Source organism: Rhincodon typus, chromosome 13 (genome assembly GCF_021869965.1).
Source record: "Rhincodon typus isolate 14 chromosome 13, sRhiTyp1.1, whole genome shotgun sequence".
Classification (NCBI taxonomy): Eukaryota; Metazoa; Chordata; class Chondrichthyes; order Orectolobiformes; family Rhincodontidae; genus Rhincodon; species Rhincodon typus.
In genome coordinates, this window is record NC_063344.1 from 23,714,160 (window position 1) to 23,732,161 (window position 18,002).

Below are 18,002 nucleotides of genomic sequence, written 5' to 3' on the forward strand. Positions count from 1 at the left end.
GCATGTGCCGACATATTTTGCCATGGAATGTAGAAATGGAATTTTTTCCAGTGAATATATTGAAAGAAATTCTAAAGATAATGCTGGAGAATAGAGAAATCTCCAATTGAAATGGGTGGAAAGCAGCAGTCAGCTGATTGCTCCTTTCTTTGTAAAAAATCTCTAAGTAACTACCAGAAGAACTGGAAAAGGATGTTTGGAACTTTAATGTATACTTTAAAAAGCAGGAGGTTTTTAACAATGAACAATAGGTTATGATTATATTTTCTTTTGCTTTTAATTATTATCGTATGTATATTCATTTAAAAAAGAAAAAAAAGGGAATCTGTTATTATTTCACAGGGTCTGGCAGGAATGCCCAAGACTGAATGGAATTAGGGAATCTGCGATGGTTTTATATTACCATAAATTAATGTGGTGAAAGCTTGACTGGATGTATATATTCATGCATATAATCAGTGGTACTGGAGTGGTATTGAGAGTTGGAATAAAACTCTAACCAGAAGTGCATATGCCTGAACTCTATTTAACTAACATTTAATTTTACGACTTAACTTCACTACTTATGAACATTAAAAACAGGTTATGTTGAATTTGTATAGGGCCTTGAAACAAACAAAAGCAGAGACAGCTGGAGAAACTCAGTAAGCCTGGCAGCATTTGTAGAGAGAAAACAGAGTTATTGTTTCAAGCCCAGTGACCCTTCTTCAGAACTCTGGACTCAAAACATTAACTCTCTTCTCTCTCCACAGATGGGCCAGTACTGCTGAGTTTTTCCAACTGTTTGCTTATGTTTAGTTCAGGCCTCTAACATTCAGAGTACTTTGTTTAAGGCCTTGATTGAGCTGTTATTGTTCTGCTGTCCATATTATAAAAGGGAGAAGGGTCTAGACCCGAAACGTCAGCTTTCCTGCTCCTCTGATGCTGCTTGGCCTGCTGTGTTCATCCAGCTCCACACCTTGTTATCATTGAAATATGTGCAATGTTTTTGTACACACAAAGTTGTCTATTTCAGTGAAATAATTCTTGAGTACAGTTAGCTTCACTGACTTTACTATCCAAAGTCCAGGCCAAATAATGAAACCTACACTTCAGCTGCGAACTCATGCAGTAATCACTAGTACCTTAACTTTCCAATTCTTCTCATGTAAATGATAAACAGATTTCTGCCTTCTCCACTCCAGTTAGTCATTAAAACATGTTTTATAAAATGCATACTTTTTGTTAAAATGAGTTGCTGCTAACATTTCATTGTTTAAGCAAACAGTATTTTATTCCTTCAGCTGCTGACTTAACTCTATCTTATCATATTAATTGCTTGTATAGCTGCAAGTTCTTTTCACTATCACCCTTGATAGTGAACTGTAATCAAATTTGCCTTTACAAGCTGCAGATAAACTTCTCCCTCACTTTTGCACGTCAGTCCTGTCAGCTCTAATATGTATCATTCGCTGTCTAGATGAAATGATTAAACGTCATGCAGAGACATCAAAATATTTGACCAAGTTTTACATGAGAAAACACATCATCTTTAGTAGTATGGTCTTCACATTTTCTAACTTAAACTCCTCCTCAGCTACTTTAATCAATCTAATAAAGATGACAGAAGCAACATTGATTTGTACTGATTTTTTAAAAAAAGTTGTTTCATATAGTCCCTTTCTCGCAACATACACACTAAGATGCCATGGTTTATAAAACAGAATGAATATCATAACTATTAAACAGATGATTTACATAACCAATTCCATTCACTCCACATGAAGGGAAGAAATGACTGAAGGCTCCGGACACTGCAAAGGCAATGGTCCCTGACAACATTCCAGCTAAAACAGTGAAAACCTGTGCTCCAGAGTTAGCCATGCACTTAGATACAATACTGGCCTATACCTGCCAATGTGGAAAATTGCTCAGGTATGTCCTGTACACAGAAAAGCAGGATAAATCCAACCTGGCTAATTACTGCTTTATCAGTGTACTTTTAATCCTCCAAGTCAATGAAAAGCGTTGTTATTAGTGCTTTCATCTGACACCAGCAAAGAAGTAACACGCTCTGTTTGGATGTGCAAGGCCACTCAGTTCTTAAATTCAATACAGCCTTGGTTGAAATAAGTGGACTGCTTGTGTCATCAAGGAGCCCTAGCAAAACTGCAATCAGAGAATCAGGGAAAATTCACCACTGGTTAGAGTCATACCTAGCAATGAAGAAGATGATTTGGTTGTTGGAGATCCATCATTCTTAGTTCAAGAGTAACACTGCAGGAGTCCCTCGGGGTAGTACCATACGCCCAAAAATCTCCAGCTGCTTTATAAAATGACCTCCCCTCCTCCATAAGGTCAGATGTGGGATGTTTGCTGAAGATTGCACAAATGTTCAGTACTATTTGCAACTCTTGAGATTCTGAAGCAGTTCGTGTCCATATGCAGCAAGACCTGGACAATATCCAGGCATAGGCTGATAAGTACCAAGTAGCATTCATACTGCAAAGGTGTCAGGTAACAACCATCTCTAACAAGAAGGAGCTTAAGATCTTGCAATTGACACACCACTGCAATTTAGCATGGCCGATCCACCTAATCTGCATATCTTTGGACTGTGAGAGGAAACCCACACAGACACAGGGAGAATGTGCAAACTCCACACAGATAATCACCTGAGGGTGTAATTGAACCCAGGTCTGTGGTGCTGTGAGGCAGCAGTGCTAAATAGTGAGCCACTGTGCTGCCCAACTCAGAACTATGTTGTTGTTCCTTCATTGTTGCTAGGTCAACATCCTGGAACTCCCTCCCTAACAGTGCTGTGGGTATGCCTATATTCCAAGGAGTGAAGCAGTACAAGAAGGCAGTTTACCACTACCACCTCCAAGGTAATTTGGGATGGACAATAAATGTTGGACTGGCTAGCAATATCTACATCTCATGAACAAAAAAATTGCAGTTCACCATTGCCACTGAAAAAAATTACTCTGAATGATCAACTATGCTAGATTTCTATTTTTGTTCTCGAAATAGTCTCTTTCTAACAAACTTTGCCCTTGTCTAAAACTTCAGTGAACTCAGAGCACGTGTATAGTTCTCAGTGGAATTGATAATAGCAAGGTTAGTAGTCCTGTGTTTGTAATTACAAGGTTCAATTGTGGCAATAATTTCAACAAAAGTTATCTGTAAAGAAACCAGGAACCTTTAAACTTTGAGACTCTGAATAGTTATTCACAGAATCACAGAAGTGTTGTGGTACAGAAGGCGGTCATTTGGTCATCATGCCTGCATCTGCTCGTTAAATAGAAATCATTACCTGGTGTCCGTCTCTTGTTTCTCCCCTTACACATTACTTTTATCCAAAAATTATCCAATGCCCTCTTGGATACCTCAATTGAACCTGCTTCCATACAGTACATTCCATATCCTAACCATGTGCTGAGCATAAATATTTTTCCTCACTTCACCCTTGCTTCTTCTGTAAATCACTTCAAATCTATGCATTTTAGTTCTTGTTCCCTTTGAGTGGAAACCATTTCACCTTATTTAATATATCAAGCCCTCTCATGCTTCTGAAGATCCCCTTTTAGCTGCTTCTCTCCAATGAGAACAATCCCAACTTCAATCTATTGTTTGTGTTTTCCACCGGCAGGAACATACAAGAGAAGGGGTTAAAAACCAGCTGCACCTCTGGTGACATGTGTTTCTTCAGTTTATTGAGGATCATAAATGTTTGAACATGTTGTAAAAGGCTCAGCACATTGAATAGCTGGGTCTATCAGATACCTGAATGCTCCGGTGTAGCCACTGTATTGTTCCTCTGTAGTGACAGCACACTTTGACTTTCCTTCAGCATTTCCAATGCATAATTCACAAAGGCTTGATGGGTAAGCTGGCTGATTCGCACCAGGTACACAGCTTGCAGAAAAATACTCACCAACAGCTGTCCAAGAAACAGAAAGAAAATGTCAAACATCTCAGTGTTGAACTAACTCATGTTACAGTGTGTACTGGCTTAAAGATCTCTGCCAATTGCAAGCACAGACATGCATTTTTTAATTACTGTTCTTTTGATTGGATGTGCAGACATGAGTTGATCTGGATATAAATTAGGCCAGAAAAGCAATTTTAAGTTTAGTATTTATCTAAGCCTTCCATCTTGAGTTCATCAGGACCATTCACAAGAGTACCAATATACAGGGAAAACAACATTCATACTATATGCATTTAAAATTGAAATTTTCTCATAGAATAGAATCCCTACAGTGTGGAAACAGGCTCTTTGGCCCAACAAGTCCACACTGACCCTTGGAGCATCCAACCAGACCCACCCCCCTATAACCCACATAATCTACACATCCCTGAACACTATGGACAATTTAGCATGGCCATTCCACCTGGCCTGCACATCTTTGGACTGTGGGAGGAAACCAGAGCACCTGGAGGAAACCCACACAGACACGGGGAGAATGTGCAAACTCCACACAGACAGTCGCCCGAGGGTGGAATTGAACCTGTGTCCTTGGTGCTGTGAGGCTGCAGCGCTGACCACTGAGCCACCATGCTGTCCCTTTAAAGGTGTTTTAAAGTCACTCTTACAGTATGATGCACTTGTGTGTACTGAAAGGTACATGTATTAATGCACAAGGTCCTGTTCTTTGTAAACAGAAAAAAACATGTACACACTGCACCTGTTTCAACAGATTTCAGCATTCGGCGATTCACTTCTCAAGACAATGCCTTGACCAATAAGAGTCAACTTGCCTTGTTTAAAATTTAAATAATGCTTGGTGATTAACTGTCAGTCATCATTAACTGTTGCAGTCTCCACAGCAATACCTTTACCAACTAGAGTCTACTTGCCAACTAAACAGCACTGCCTTCCCATTAAGTTTGGGATCCTCTAAGAAGAGGAAAGAGAGGTAGCAAGGTGGAGAGGTTCTGGGAGAGAATTTTAGAAGTCCGGGCCTCGAACCTGAAAATACAGCATTATCTTCATTTCATTTGCACTTCTTGATATAAAGCTTTTCCTTAGGTGAACCAGTTGAAATCAGGAGGGTTCAAGAGGTCACACTTACAGTTACTTGGTAGTACAGAATATGAAATTGCTGAGAAACGATTTAATGAAACTTTTCACCTTGCACTTGTCAGAACAACTTGAAAGGATTCCAATGTAAAGGGAAAACAACATTTTTACTTTGAGAGGGAAGTGCTGATAAATTAGGATGTGGACAGCAAAATTTTGGATGTTCTAAAGTCCACAAAGGCAAAAACCTGGAAGGCAGCTAGGAATGCACTGATTTAGTCAAGTTGAGAGGTAATTAAGCTTTGGATGAGAATTTCAGAAACAACTGAGCTGGGCCAGGGTTACCTTAGTTGATGTAAATAGGTGATCTTAGTGACGGTCATAGAATCCCTACAGCTGTGGTCATTCAGCCCATCAAGTCCACATCGACCTTCCGAAGAGTATCCCACACAGACCCACACCCTTACGCTATCCCTGCATTTCCCATGGCTAATCTACCTAGACTGGACATCCCTGGACACTATGGGCAATTTAGAATGGCCAATCCACCTAACCTGTACATCTTTGGACTATGGGAGGAAACTGGAGCACCTGGAAGAAAACCATGCAGACACAGGAAGAATATGCAAACACGACACAGACACAGTCGCCCAAGAGTGGAATTGAATCCAGCTCCCTGGTGCAGTAAGGCAGTAGTGCTAACCAGTGAGTCAACATGTCACCCATGTAAATATGTGATTGAAAACTCAGTTTGATATCCAGGTTGAAATGACACAGAGGCTGAAAACAGTTGCCAGGTGAGGAAAAGAATTATAGCAAGGGGAACACTTGTAATGGGATCAAAAAAAAAACAGTGACTTCAGTTTTCTGAATACTTAGTTGGAAAATAATTTTGCTTATCTTTGTTGCGGATATCAGATAACCAGCTGACAATTTACTGACAGTGGAGGGGTTAAAAAATGCAGCAGCAAGATTGAGCTGGATGTCATCAGTTTGCATGTAAAATTTGACGTCATGTTTTTGGATGGTGTCACCAAAGCTGGCGTGGGGAATGGAAAAAGAAACCATTACAGCAATTCTTTGGTATGTTTAGATGATGAAAATTGAACCAGCTGAAAGCAGTCTCACCCAGCTAAACAACTTAGGAGAGGCTAACATGGTCAACTATATCAGAGGCTGCCCATACATTGAGAAGGAAGAAAAGAAGAGAGAGTTTACCAAAGTCATAGGGGATACAATCTGTGGCTATAAGGTCCATTTTAACATTATGTTGGCTGCATTCGATTCTGAAACACTACTTCAATTTGTAATGATGCTGCATAGTGGTTGTACATCCAGGAAGCACAATTTATCAAGTGAATACAAGTCTTTCGTTCAATAGACCAAAATCAGTTATGTTTACTTTGAAATAAAATTTCCTCACCTTTTTCAATATTACACTTGCTGAATTTTATTTCCTTTCTCTCAATTAGGGTACCAATGGGAATGTTCCAGCCAGCTGTTCTGCCCAATCCAGTATGACATGACTTCTTTCCTTTCAACTGATTGATGGTGAAGGCATTATGACTCGACTTTTTTACCACTGCTACAGCATAATATGATGCTCCATCATTATCACCTAGCACAGAAAAGAAACATAAATACAATCATACTGGACCATATAGCAATGGGAATAAAATGCAACTTCACAACGTGCATATAAGTGGTAGTGGTCAGACCATTAGGCATTCAATTTTGGCAGGCAAGTCAATTTAAAGTCAAGGAAGAGAAAAGTCAGGTTGTTGACTTGCTCACTGAGCTGGCTGATTATAGTTCAGACGTTTCGTCACCATGCTGGGTAATATCATCAGTGCGGCCTCCAATGAAGTGGTGTTGTTCTACTCAGCTTAGTATTTATGTGATCCAGTCTGTTGAGATGTTTTGTGTCATTTCCAGTTCTTTTTTGCAAGGGTTTGTAGATGGGGTCTAATTCCACATGTTTATTGATTGCATTATGGGTGGAGAGCCAGGCCCCTAGGAATTCCTGTGCATGTCTATGGTTGACTTGTGCTAGGATGGTCACGTCATCCCATTTAAATTGACGTCCTTCATTGTCTGAGTGCACTGAGATGAGGGAAAGTTTGCCATGTCATTTTGCTGCTACCTGGTGTTTGTATATCCTGATAGCTAGTTTCCTTCCTGTCTGGCCGATGTAATGTTTTTGGCAGCCCTTGCACAATATTTTGTACACTATGTTGGTCCTGCACATCATGGGTATGGAGTCTTTGGTCCTTGTGAGTGTTTGTCGTAGTGTAGCTGTGGGTTTGTGTGCTATCCTGATTCCTAGTGGTTGTCCCGATATGTTCTTGACATACGGTAGTGTGGCCAGTGTATTAGGGCATATTATTTCCTCTTGTCTGGTAGGCATCTGCGGATAAAGTTGGTGGGGTATCCATTGATAGCAAAGACCTTGTATAGGTGCTCTTCCCCCTACTTGCAAAGTTCAAGTGTGTTGCAGTGGGTTGCAGCCTGTTTGAATAGTGCCCTTACACATCTTTGTTTGTGGACGTTGGGGTGATGAATGGATACTCCACCAACTTTATCTGCAGATGCCTACTAGACAAGAGGACACAATATGCCCTAATACACTGGCCACACTATCCTATGTCAAGAATATATCGGAACAACACTAGGAATCAGATTAGCACACAAACCCACAGCCACCCTATGATAAACACCCACAAGGACCAAAGACCCCAGACCCACGACATGCAGAACCAACATAGTGTATAAAATATCATGCAAGGACTCCCAAAAACATTACATCAGCCAGACAGGAAGGAAACTAGCCATCAGGATATACAAACACCAGGTAGCAGCACAATGACATGATAAACTTTCCCTCATTTCAGTACTCTCAGACAACGAAGGCCATCAATTTAAGTGGGATGACGTGACCAACCTAGCTCAAGCCAACCATAAACACACATAAGAATTCCTAAAGGCCTGGTTCTTCACCCATAATGCAATCAATAAACATGTGGAATTGGATCCCATATACATACTCTTGCAAAAAAGAACTAGAAATGACACAAAACACCTCAACTAACTAGATCATATAAAGATTAAGCTGAGTAGAACAACATCACTTCATTGGAGGCTGTACTGATGATGCTACCTAGCCTGGTGACGAAACATCTGAACTATAACCAGCCAGCTCAGCAAGCAAGTCAACAACCTCACCACAACCCGAGCTATAAATCTTCGCAAAAACCTTAAAGGGAAAAGTCAGCCATGGTGACCAACGGACAGCCAATACACCACCAAATTTTTGCCTGTGTTAGAAGTTGAATTTAACCGCCATTGTAAATACAAGATAAGGAAGTGAGCTTGTCAAATGAGACACATCTTCTGACCAAGGATAAACGATATGTCTCCACCAGAATAATTCGAAACCCAATCCAACCTCTTCTGACACTGGCATCTTTATTCAATACTACTTCATTGTAAACAGCCAATAAGAAAAACAGCATAAGATTACCAACATTTCACTATTTATTGCCTGAAAACCAGCATCACTAATTACATCTCCAAGGCCAAATTGTCAATCCTACTGAAAATTATCATGCACATCCAACTATGGCATCCGCCAAAAGCTCTTATTTGCCAGGGAGCTCTCAAATAATTGTTTCTCAAAATTCAAATGCTCAGTCAAACACTTGGCAAGGGGATGAAATCAGTACTGAAGTCAGTGTTTATTTCCACACAAAAATAGATGAGCTTTGGTAACTAACACTTCCTTTAAAAAGTAAGAAAATTGAAACTGCAAAATATCTAAAGGCACCCTATTGCTGAGCAGCCAACAGCTGGTAAGAATCTGAAAATTGTTGGAGAGTGAAATGCCTGGTTTACAGTCAGATTTTGCTTTTCCAAATTAGTATTACATGACATGCATTTAACATAATACAATTCTAACAATGCCACTTAAACAAAATATGTGCTGCTGGTAAATGACATTTAGAATGTATAGTTCCACAGGAGAGCCTAGCATAGTGGTTTCTCATTTATTTTGTAATTGGAGGTTGCAACCACTGTAGAATTGACAATGTACACCTATGACATTTGAAAAAAATAACATTTGACATTCATAGCCATGCATCTGCTATCCAAACTGACACTGTTAGTGTAGAAATACTGAAACAGATATCTTGATCGGTCTGTTCAGGGATGTTGTCACACACCTCTAGAGCAGGTGAGGCTCAAACAAAATAATTGTTTTAACTATATTCAGCTGATTACCATGACTAATTAATTGAGAAAGAGACACACTTGTATCCGAGAATATAAAAATCAAACTGACAAGCACAATGCTAAGGACTCATATGTGTCAGTCCAAGTGATTGTCTTCATAGTCTGAATGCTACCTCCCTGCCACCACATCTTTCTTTCTCCAGTGACACTAATTCCATTTTCCAAGCTAAAAGCAATAAGCCCTCACTTGACGCACTGCCAGTGACCTCATTTCCCTGTCACAAAGGCAGTTTGTTGTTGAATCAATATTATTCTCACCAATGCCAGGCTTGTAGCCTTGAATTGGACAATCTTAATACAGGCTAAAATATTACTCAGAACTTAATCAGTATTTATGGCTGTTTGCCAATATTGTCAGCAAAATATCTATGTGTTTGAACAAGTTGTTCCAAGTAAGATTACAATCAGTTTGGTAATTGGGTTTTATCTGCACATCAATTTAGTTTAAGTCAATAATTGCTCTTCCCTTGAGATAAAGGCTGCCCTGTGAAGGGCCCTGATGAAGGGTCTAGGCCCGAAACGTCAGCCTCTCTGCTCCTATGATGCTGCTTGGCCTGCTGTGTTCATCCAGCCCTGCACCTTGTTGTCTCGGATTCTCCAGCATCTGCAGTTCCTACTATCTCTGCCCTGTGAACAGCTAGCCACTTTTAAAATCAGTATCTTTACATGGAATATATCCTGTAAACCTCAAGATGAATATCTGCATAGGAGGACAAAGTGATAATTTGATCAGAACAAGAAACTAAATGTAGAATGGCCCATATGGATGTGAAAGATCTTTTTACTACTTTGCTTTTTGAAATGTGTTACATTGAATTAACACTTTAGTGGAATTGTAAACATGTCAATTTACTATTGCACCTGAAATAGTGCTTATTGAATAATGCCATGCTCTGAGTCAATCTATTCACTGGATAGATTTCCAGTGAACTAAACTGTTTCCTATCTGTCACTGCTTATGCAAAAATACATTATTTTTGACTAGCAAACGAATCAGTGATATGAATTGCTCTTGTATAAAATATTTTCTTAGTTCGTTGTTGAACTGAATAATTGAAGGAATGATTATAGAGAAATCTATTAATTATCTGCATTAATCTTGGTCTGGCAAAGAATCCCTGGCAATGTGTATATGATGACTAATCTATGATATGATGAAGTCTATCTGATGGAAGTAGAGTGCTTTAGCTTTCCAAGGAGGACTTAAATGCACTAATCTCCTGGCCATTATTGTTTCCAGATTGCACAACAGTCCCAGATATGAGTAAGTCTGAATTTTCTGATCCATACATAACTAGACTGCAGCCACCTACTGGAAGCACTAGTTCTAAATTATTCTTATATTTTATCTCTTACCTGTATAACTTTCAGCTGCAGCAGGCACTAGTCCATATACCTTTCCAGCTGTGTAAATCTGCCCCGCATCCAATGTAACTGCATCAATGTCTTTATTCTGTAAAGGCAGAAATAAACTAATCTGTGTTGTTATTAATTAAACCTTTATCAAAATGGTTAGCATTAATTATATAATAAAAATAAAATTTAAGGATAAGAATATGACAGGTGAAGATAGTTTCAGACTAACCCACTTGGTTGGCAATATCAGGAAGGAGAAAATGCTGATGGATTCGGCGATATACCGTTAAAAGTCTACTGTACTGATGAGACAAAGTGGCATACTGTAAAAACTTTACCTTGTACTCATCAGGGCAGATGCAAGAGAATCATTTTTGAAAGGGAACAACGGTTTATTCTACTGATTGGTTAGCAAGTCAATTCTGGTCGAGGCATTGCCAAAGGGAATGCGCCAGGACACTGTTTAATTGAAAAAGTTGCAATACCCAAATATGTGCTTTCTGTGTGTGCAGAGAACAGAGCTCTGCTAATATATATTTGAAGCTGAGCCATATTATGAGCTGAACTAATCATTTTAAAGTGGTTGCTAATGTAATTTTTAGTACAATTGGAATTCTTTTGAGAATTCTGGGCAGTCAAAGAGTCGCAACTAATATTAGACATAATGGGCTGAGTTCTATGCTTTTTAGGCTGTCAGTTTTGCTGAGTTTGATGGAAGGTTTCTCTCCACAAGGCTTCCTAGTGATACTTCTCACCATATCTTACAAAACATGTCTCTCAACTGAATCAAGACCCATTCTACAACTTGCACATCCGGAATAACTCACCACCGCCGGTGTACTCCGGAATTGACCGGCATCCCTGACCCCAGTGCCATCTTTAAAATACTGCTGTGCACCTGGACAAGCATTTCCGTCTGGAGCTGCTCTTACACAGTTCCTAATATCTGCCCTGAGCATATCAAGGAAGGAAAAATTGCAGGGGACTGCAGGTCTTGTCAGATGGGGTGGTGCAGAGTATAGGCTAAGCAATCCATGAGGTAATTGGAACAGCATGCACTTCCAGTTGATTCGAAATTTCCAAACAAGAACAATATTTGTGTAGGCTTTGGAGCAGGTCAGCCCTCTTTCCTTTACTGGAAAATGGCCAGTGTCATGAGAAAATCAGAAGACACCATAAAATGACATTAAATAGGATTCTAACATACCAATTTTCCTAATTACACTCTTGTATAAGTAATCGATACATACTGACATTTTCATGTACTTACTTCATCATAGATTAATTGTTGTAATTGAGTAGTATCTATTTTCTGAGATGCCTGTCCATTATTTGAATCTGATTATGTCAGGAGACCAATCACATTTCATTCCAGCTGGACAGGTAGAACAAAGATGTACACCAATCTGAGAAATGAAATCTATCACTAATGCACAAGAATTTCAACTATGGATAATAGAGCATCATTGTTTCAGTGATTTGTGCAATTCACTTACATTCATTTGAAATAGTCCCAGTACACTTATGGAAATGTTTCTATCAGGGATTGAGATCGGTGACAGATCATTTATTCTAGTATAATGAACTGAACTGAAAAATCCACCCTTCTTGAAATTTTACTGGGATTGTGCAGATGTGCATCATACCTTGATCTTTTTCATGCAGTCACTGGGATTGTCTCCTGATACACACTGAATTGGCGGTGTCAGGTTTTTGCTATTGAAAGCTTCAGCCATATCTCCACATTTCAGCAATTCTCCCCTAGACTGTGTGCACCAGCGCAGAACGTTGGGCATTCCTGTGTTAAGAAAAGCAGCACAAACTCACTACTTCTCTGTACTGATACAATCTCAATAAAATATTTCCATTTTGAAATGACAACACTGGAATGATAATGGAGATGTAATAAATAATGGAATGTAAGAAAGGCACTACAATCATTATGGGTGATTTTAATCTGTGTATTGACTGAACAAATCAGAACAGGGATAAGATGGAAGATGGATTTATAGAACACATCAGGGATTGTTCCTCAGTTGCACAATCTAGCTAGGAACAGGTTATTTTACTTCTAGTAATACGTAGGATTAATTAAAAAATCTCATAGTTGAGGATCCTATAGGAATTACCAATCATGACATGGTAGAACTTCAAATTCAGTCTGAGGGAGAACAACTCTAATCTCAAGATAGTGCCCTCAACTTAAACAAGTGCAATTACAGAAGAATGAGAGGGAAAAAAAGTTGTCTAAAAAGTGAGCTGGGAAATAGACTAAGGAGAAGGTCAGTAGATAAACAGCAGCAGATATTTCTTAACAGTCAGGAAAAATTTATTCCAGCGTTCAATGAGAAGCCTGAAGGACCTGAGGTTAACCAAGGATCTTAAGTATCCGATCAAAAATTAAGGCAATGCAAAATGGCAAAAACTACTGGCAGGTCGGGGATTGGGAATATTTTAGCAAGAGCTTCTAAGGGCATGTAAGAAGAAAGAGTAGTTTAACTAAATGTGAACCTTTGAAGGATGTGACAGGATAATTGATGACTGCAAACAGGAAAATTTCAGATCATTTAAATCAATATTTTTTATTGGTCTTCATGAGGGGCAGCACTGTAAATATTTCAATGACATCAGATAAGCAAGGTGCTAATAGGAGGAAAGGTCTTGTGACAGACTCAGCAAATCATCAAGACCTGATGGCATGCACCTAAGGGTTTTAAAGGAAGTGGCTGCAAAGATAATGGAACACTGGTCAAAATGTTGCAGAACTCACTGGACCTCAGGAAGGTTCCAGTGGATTGGAAAACTGCCAATGTGATGCCCATGTTCAAGGAGAGAGGGAGGCAGAAAGCAAGAAACAATAGGCCAGTTTGTCTAATATTGGGCAAATGCTACAGTCTATCATTATTGAGGAAGAAATAGCAGGATATTTAGAAAAACTTAATGTAATTTAACAGTGTCGACATGGTTTTGTGAAAGGAAAATTATGTTTGACAAATTTCCTCAAGTTAACATACAGGAAACAGTGTGTAGGGATGAATGGGTCTTTTTTGGTGAAGTGCCAAAAGGTGCTTCATTCCTAGGACCTAAATTCCTAGGTGAGTGAGTGAGCAAAAATTTCACAGACGGAGTTTAATATAGGAAAGTATGAGGTTAGGCACTTTATTCGAAAAATCAAAAGGCAGACTATTATTTAAATGGAGAGAGACTCTAAAATTAAAGTGCAACACAGAAGGACCTGGGTGTTCCTGTGTATGAAGCACAAAATGTTTGCATGCAGGTACAGCAAGCAATTAAGGCAAATGGAATTTTGGCCTTCATTGCTCGGGAGTTAAAGTTTAAACATAGGAAGTCCTATTACAACTGTACAGGATGTTGATGAGGCTACATCTGGAGTACTGTTTAGGTTCCCCATGTTAGAAAGGATAAATTAGCATTGGAGGCAGTTCAAAAGAAATTAACTAGGTTTATTACTGGGATAAAGGGTTAACTGATCAAGAATATCTAAACAGGTTAGGCCTTCGTTCATTAAAGTTTAGAAGAATGAAGGGTGATATTATTGAAACATACAAGGTTCTGAGGGGATTTGACGAGTTAGATGTTGAAAAACGCTCAGAAAAGGGGACACTAGGAAAGTGAGTGGGTATAAAACTGGCTGTAATACTAAGATAATATGTTCTCTTAGAGGAAGGCTGCTTCTGGAGGCCTGGGTCTAGTTCTGGTTGCCTAGTCATAGGAAGGACATTATTAAGCTAGAGAGGGTTCAGAAGAGATATACCAGGATGTTGCCAGCATGAAAGATTGAGTTATAAAGAAAAGCTATATAGGCTGGGACTTCTTCCACTGGAGTGTAGGGGGCTCAGATTTATAAAATCATGTTGGGTACAGATAGGATTAATGGTAGGTGTCTTTTTCCTGGCATGGGGATTTCAAGACATTTTTAAGGTGAGAGGAGAGAGATTAAAAAAGACACGAGGGGCAGATTTTTTTTTACACAAAGTCCACAAATGCAATGAACTTCCTGAGGAAGTGATGGATGTGGGCACAGTTAGTTAAGACACTTAGATAAGTACATGAATAGGAGCAGTTTGAAGGAATATGGGCCAGGAGTAGGCAGGTGGGATTAGTTTAGTTTGAGATTATGTTCAGCATGGACTGGTTGGACCGAAGGATCTACTGGCATGCTGTATGACTCTATGACTCTATTTCCACTACTGGGGGAAGTCTTGACCGAGGGGACATAGTTACAGATTAAAGGGGACACTCGTTTCAAACTGAGATGCAAATGGAATTTCTTCTTTCAGAGTAGTGAATATTTGGAATTTGACTCCAAAGAGTTCTGGAGGTTAGATCATTGAAATTATTTAAAGAGAAGGTACATATCCCTTAACTCCTCAATATTTCAATAATCTATGAGAAGCTGGCATGAGAAAGAGGAGCTGAAACCCAGAGCAGATCTGCTATAATCTTGTAGAATGGTGGGGCAGGCTTAAGGGGCTGAATGGTCTACTCCTGCTATTTCACGCGTTCTTATGGAATTAGTTTCAAAACAAGCAGAGAGTAGACATTGACTTAATAAGCAAAATGCCTTGCCTCTGTACAATTAACTTCTATGGCTCTAAGAAGTATCCTCACATCCAGTTTCCTCAAGCAAGCATTTCCAGAGCAATTCCCAAGCTCAGAAGTGCCAAAGGATGGCTTATAAATTAGTTCACGAGGAAGAAGTGAAAACTATAGGATGAGTTATTTATAGGCAAATATCTATATAGGCAAATATAGATTCCATGGAAGTGCACTTAAATTGCCATGGTATAAATGTGTGCCAACTGAAGCTGTTTACCTGGTGTATATCACTACAGTTAAACCACTTGCAGCAACAACTTTCAATTTCAATGCATAAAATGGAGGAAATGTAGCTCTCTATAGTATCAAACTAAAATGGAGACTAGGAATCTACAACATCGAAAGAAATGTTGTCCATTCTGTAGAGTCAGTGCTGCACATCTGTAAATAACAGCATTTGGCTAATGTGTTGCTTATTAAAACAAACTCAAAAAACTACGTTTCAAATGTAACGCTGCCAATACATTCAGGACAACCAGATATTCCAACATTTTAAAAAATCTGCTCAGCCCCAAACTGCAAGCTCATGTTTTGCTGTGACCACTGACTGCACGGAGTACAGAAGGTTGAGGTCATAGTGAATAAACCTTCACTGCTGGTAAATTTGCTGCCATTCAGTAACAGGATGAAACAGTAAAATATGTCAACGATCTAAGCTATCTTCAATTGAAAGACATCACTTACTGTAGCAGTCAAGTCCAGTCAGGGATTGAAGATATTCTGAGCCCAGCCAGGCCTGGTAAGTTTGATTCTTGATCAGCATGAGTTCTTTGCTGGAGTCCTTAAACACTAAGTCTTTGCCATTGTATGAAGCTGAATCAAATAGCTTAAATCCAGTTGAGGTAATGTCAAATTTTTTCTGTAAGTAAAGAGTTTTGTTTTAAATGAATAGCTAAATGTAACTGCCTTTCATCCCATTTAATAGTGTTTTAACGCTGGCTGACTTAGACATAAAGCAGTGTAATTATATAGCTTCATGTATGTTATATGGTATGTATGGTAAATGCAGGGAAGATGTTCCCACTGACCAGGGAGTCCAGAACAAGGGATTACAGTTTACAGAATACCGGCTAGGCCACTTAGAACCAAGATAAGGAGAAATTCCTTCACCCAGAGAGTAGTGAGCCTGTGGAATTCTCTGTCACAGAAAGCAGGCGAGGCCAAAACATCAACCGTTTCCAAAAGACTGAGTTAGATATTGTTCTTAGACTGATGGGCTCAAAAGGTACAAGAAAAAAGCAGGAACAGGGTACTGAATTGGATGATCAGCCATGATCATGCGTAATAGCAGGGCAGGCTCGAAGGAGCAAAACAGCCTTCTGCTGCTATTTTCTATGTTTCTATGTATTGTTCAGACCCAGTTTCATGGATTTATCCAGAAGCTCAATTTATCTTTCTTGTGATTCTGAGAAGAATGAAATTCATGGTATGGATGACAATTTATTCTACATTTCTTAAATTCTGTTCTGTAATTAAATGAGTTTATTACCAACAGATCTCCCAGCCCTAGAGGACAGAAACTATCAATATGATCTACATAATCCAATTCCTCCGTAATCTAATCAAAAAGAAATGTAAATAGTTTCAACGCTAATTAGTTGAGTCTATTTGCTCCAAAATTTGGACAACATATAGATGCCACTTTAAGACCCTCGAGAAATACCATCAACGTTGTTTGAGAAAGGAATACCAGTGATCTTGAGACCAAGGATCAATTCCACCTCCCAGAAACACCTGCCAAATGTATATTGGGAGATGTGGCTCTAGGATCGGGCTCATCAGTCACACAAGGACCCACAGAACCCATGACCAGTGACACGGAATTTCCTAGGTGGACAATCATACTTGTTAGTGAATGATTGCAGATGACAATTCTATTGGGGAAAGCAATAGTTTTACTGGGTTTGTTATCCAGAGATCCAGACTTTGGGGGCTTGGGTTTCATTTGAATTTAGTTGACATGACTGCAATGTAAAGCTGGTCTCAGTGATGTTGACCATAAAATTATCATCAATTGTTGTAAAAACCCACCTTGGTCAACCAATGTTCTTTAGGGAAGTAATTCTGTCATAATTAACCAGTCCTACATATGACTCCAGACCAACAGCATTGTGGTTGGCTTGAGGGTAGTTAACAGTCAGTCAATCAGTTCAAGGATAATTAGCGGTGGGCAAAACATGCATAACTGTAAGAATAATCAATAAATCCTCAAAAGCTGCAGTGAATCAATGAAATACTTCAAAAAAAAATCTTTATCTCAGCTTACTATAGGCGATGATTATTTGAACCATCTTTTACTTCTATAACCAACACTGCAGGAAACCCAATCGCTGCTCAAATCAGCCATGTAAACTATTGCCAAACAGCACAAATAATACACTTTGTTGGATAAAGTCATAAAAAAAGCTACTGAAATTAATAAAAACAGATCCCAGCAATAATTGGTTGAATTTCCAAAGTGCAAGGTACAAAGAACTGCTAGTATCATAAAGTTTTCATGCAATCAATGGTTAGGATTTGAAAGAGATTGAAGTAGTGACTTTCAAAAAGGATTGGACAAAAACTTCGAGGATTTAAAAACAAAACCAAGATAAGGAGATAAAGTGGGGGAATGGGTCTAACTGGATCACTCTAGAAAAGAGCTGGCACAAGCTTACCGAGCCAAATGACCTCTTCTATGCTGTGACAACAAGGTGCAGGGCTGGATGAACACAGCAGGCCAAGCAGCATC

General features: G+C 39.2%; 1 protein-coding gene across 1 annotated transcript in view; it reads right to left on the bottom strand.

The window, feature by feature from the left end:
• meltf (melanotransferrin) overlaps positions 1-18,002 on the bottom strand; it is an 80,839-nt gene that overhangs the window by 24,643 nt on the left and 38,194 nt on the right. Inside the window, exons 8-12 of the mRNA XM_048604338.1 lie at positions 15,956-16,130; positions 12,298-12,449; positions 10,652-10,748; positions 6,429-6,623; positions 3,766-3,922 (exon numbers count right to left, since the gene is read on the bottom strand). Coding sequence (XP_048460295.1) covers positions 3,766-3,922; positions 6,429-6,623; positions 10,652-10,748; positions 12,298-12,449; positions 15,956-16,130 — 776 coding nt within the window. The remainder of the gene's footprint in view (positions 1-3,765; positions 3,923-6,428; positions 6,624-10,651; positions 10,749-12,297; positions 12,450-15,955; positions 16,131-18,002) is intronic.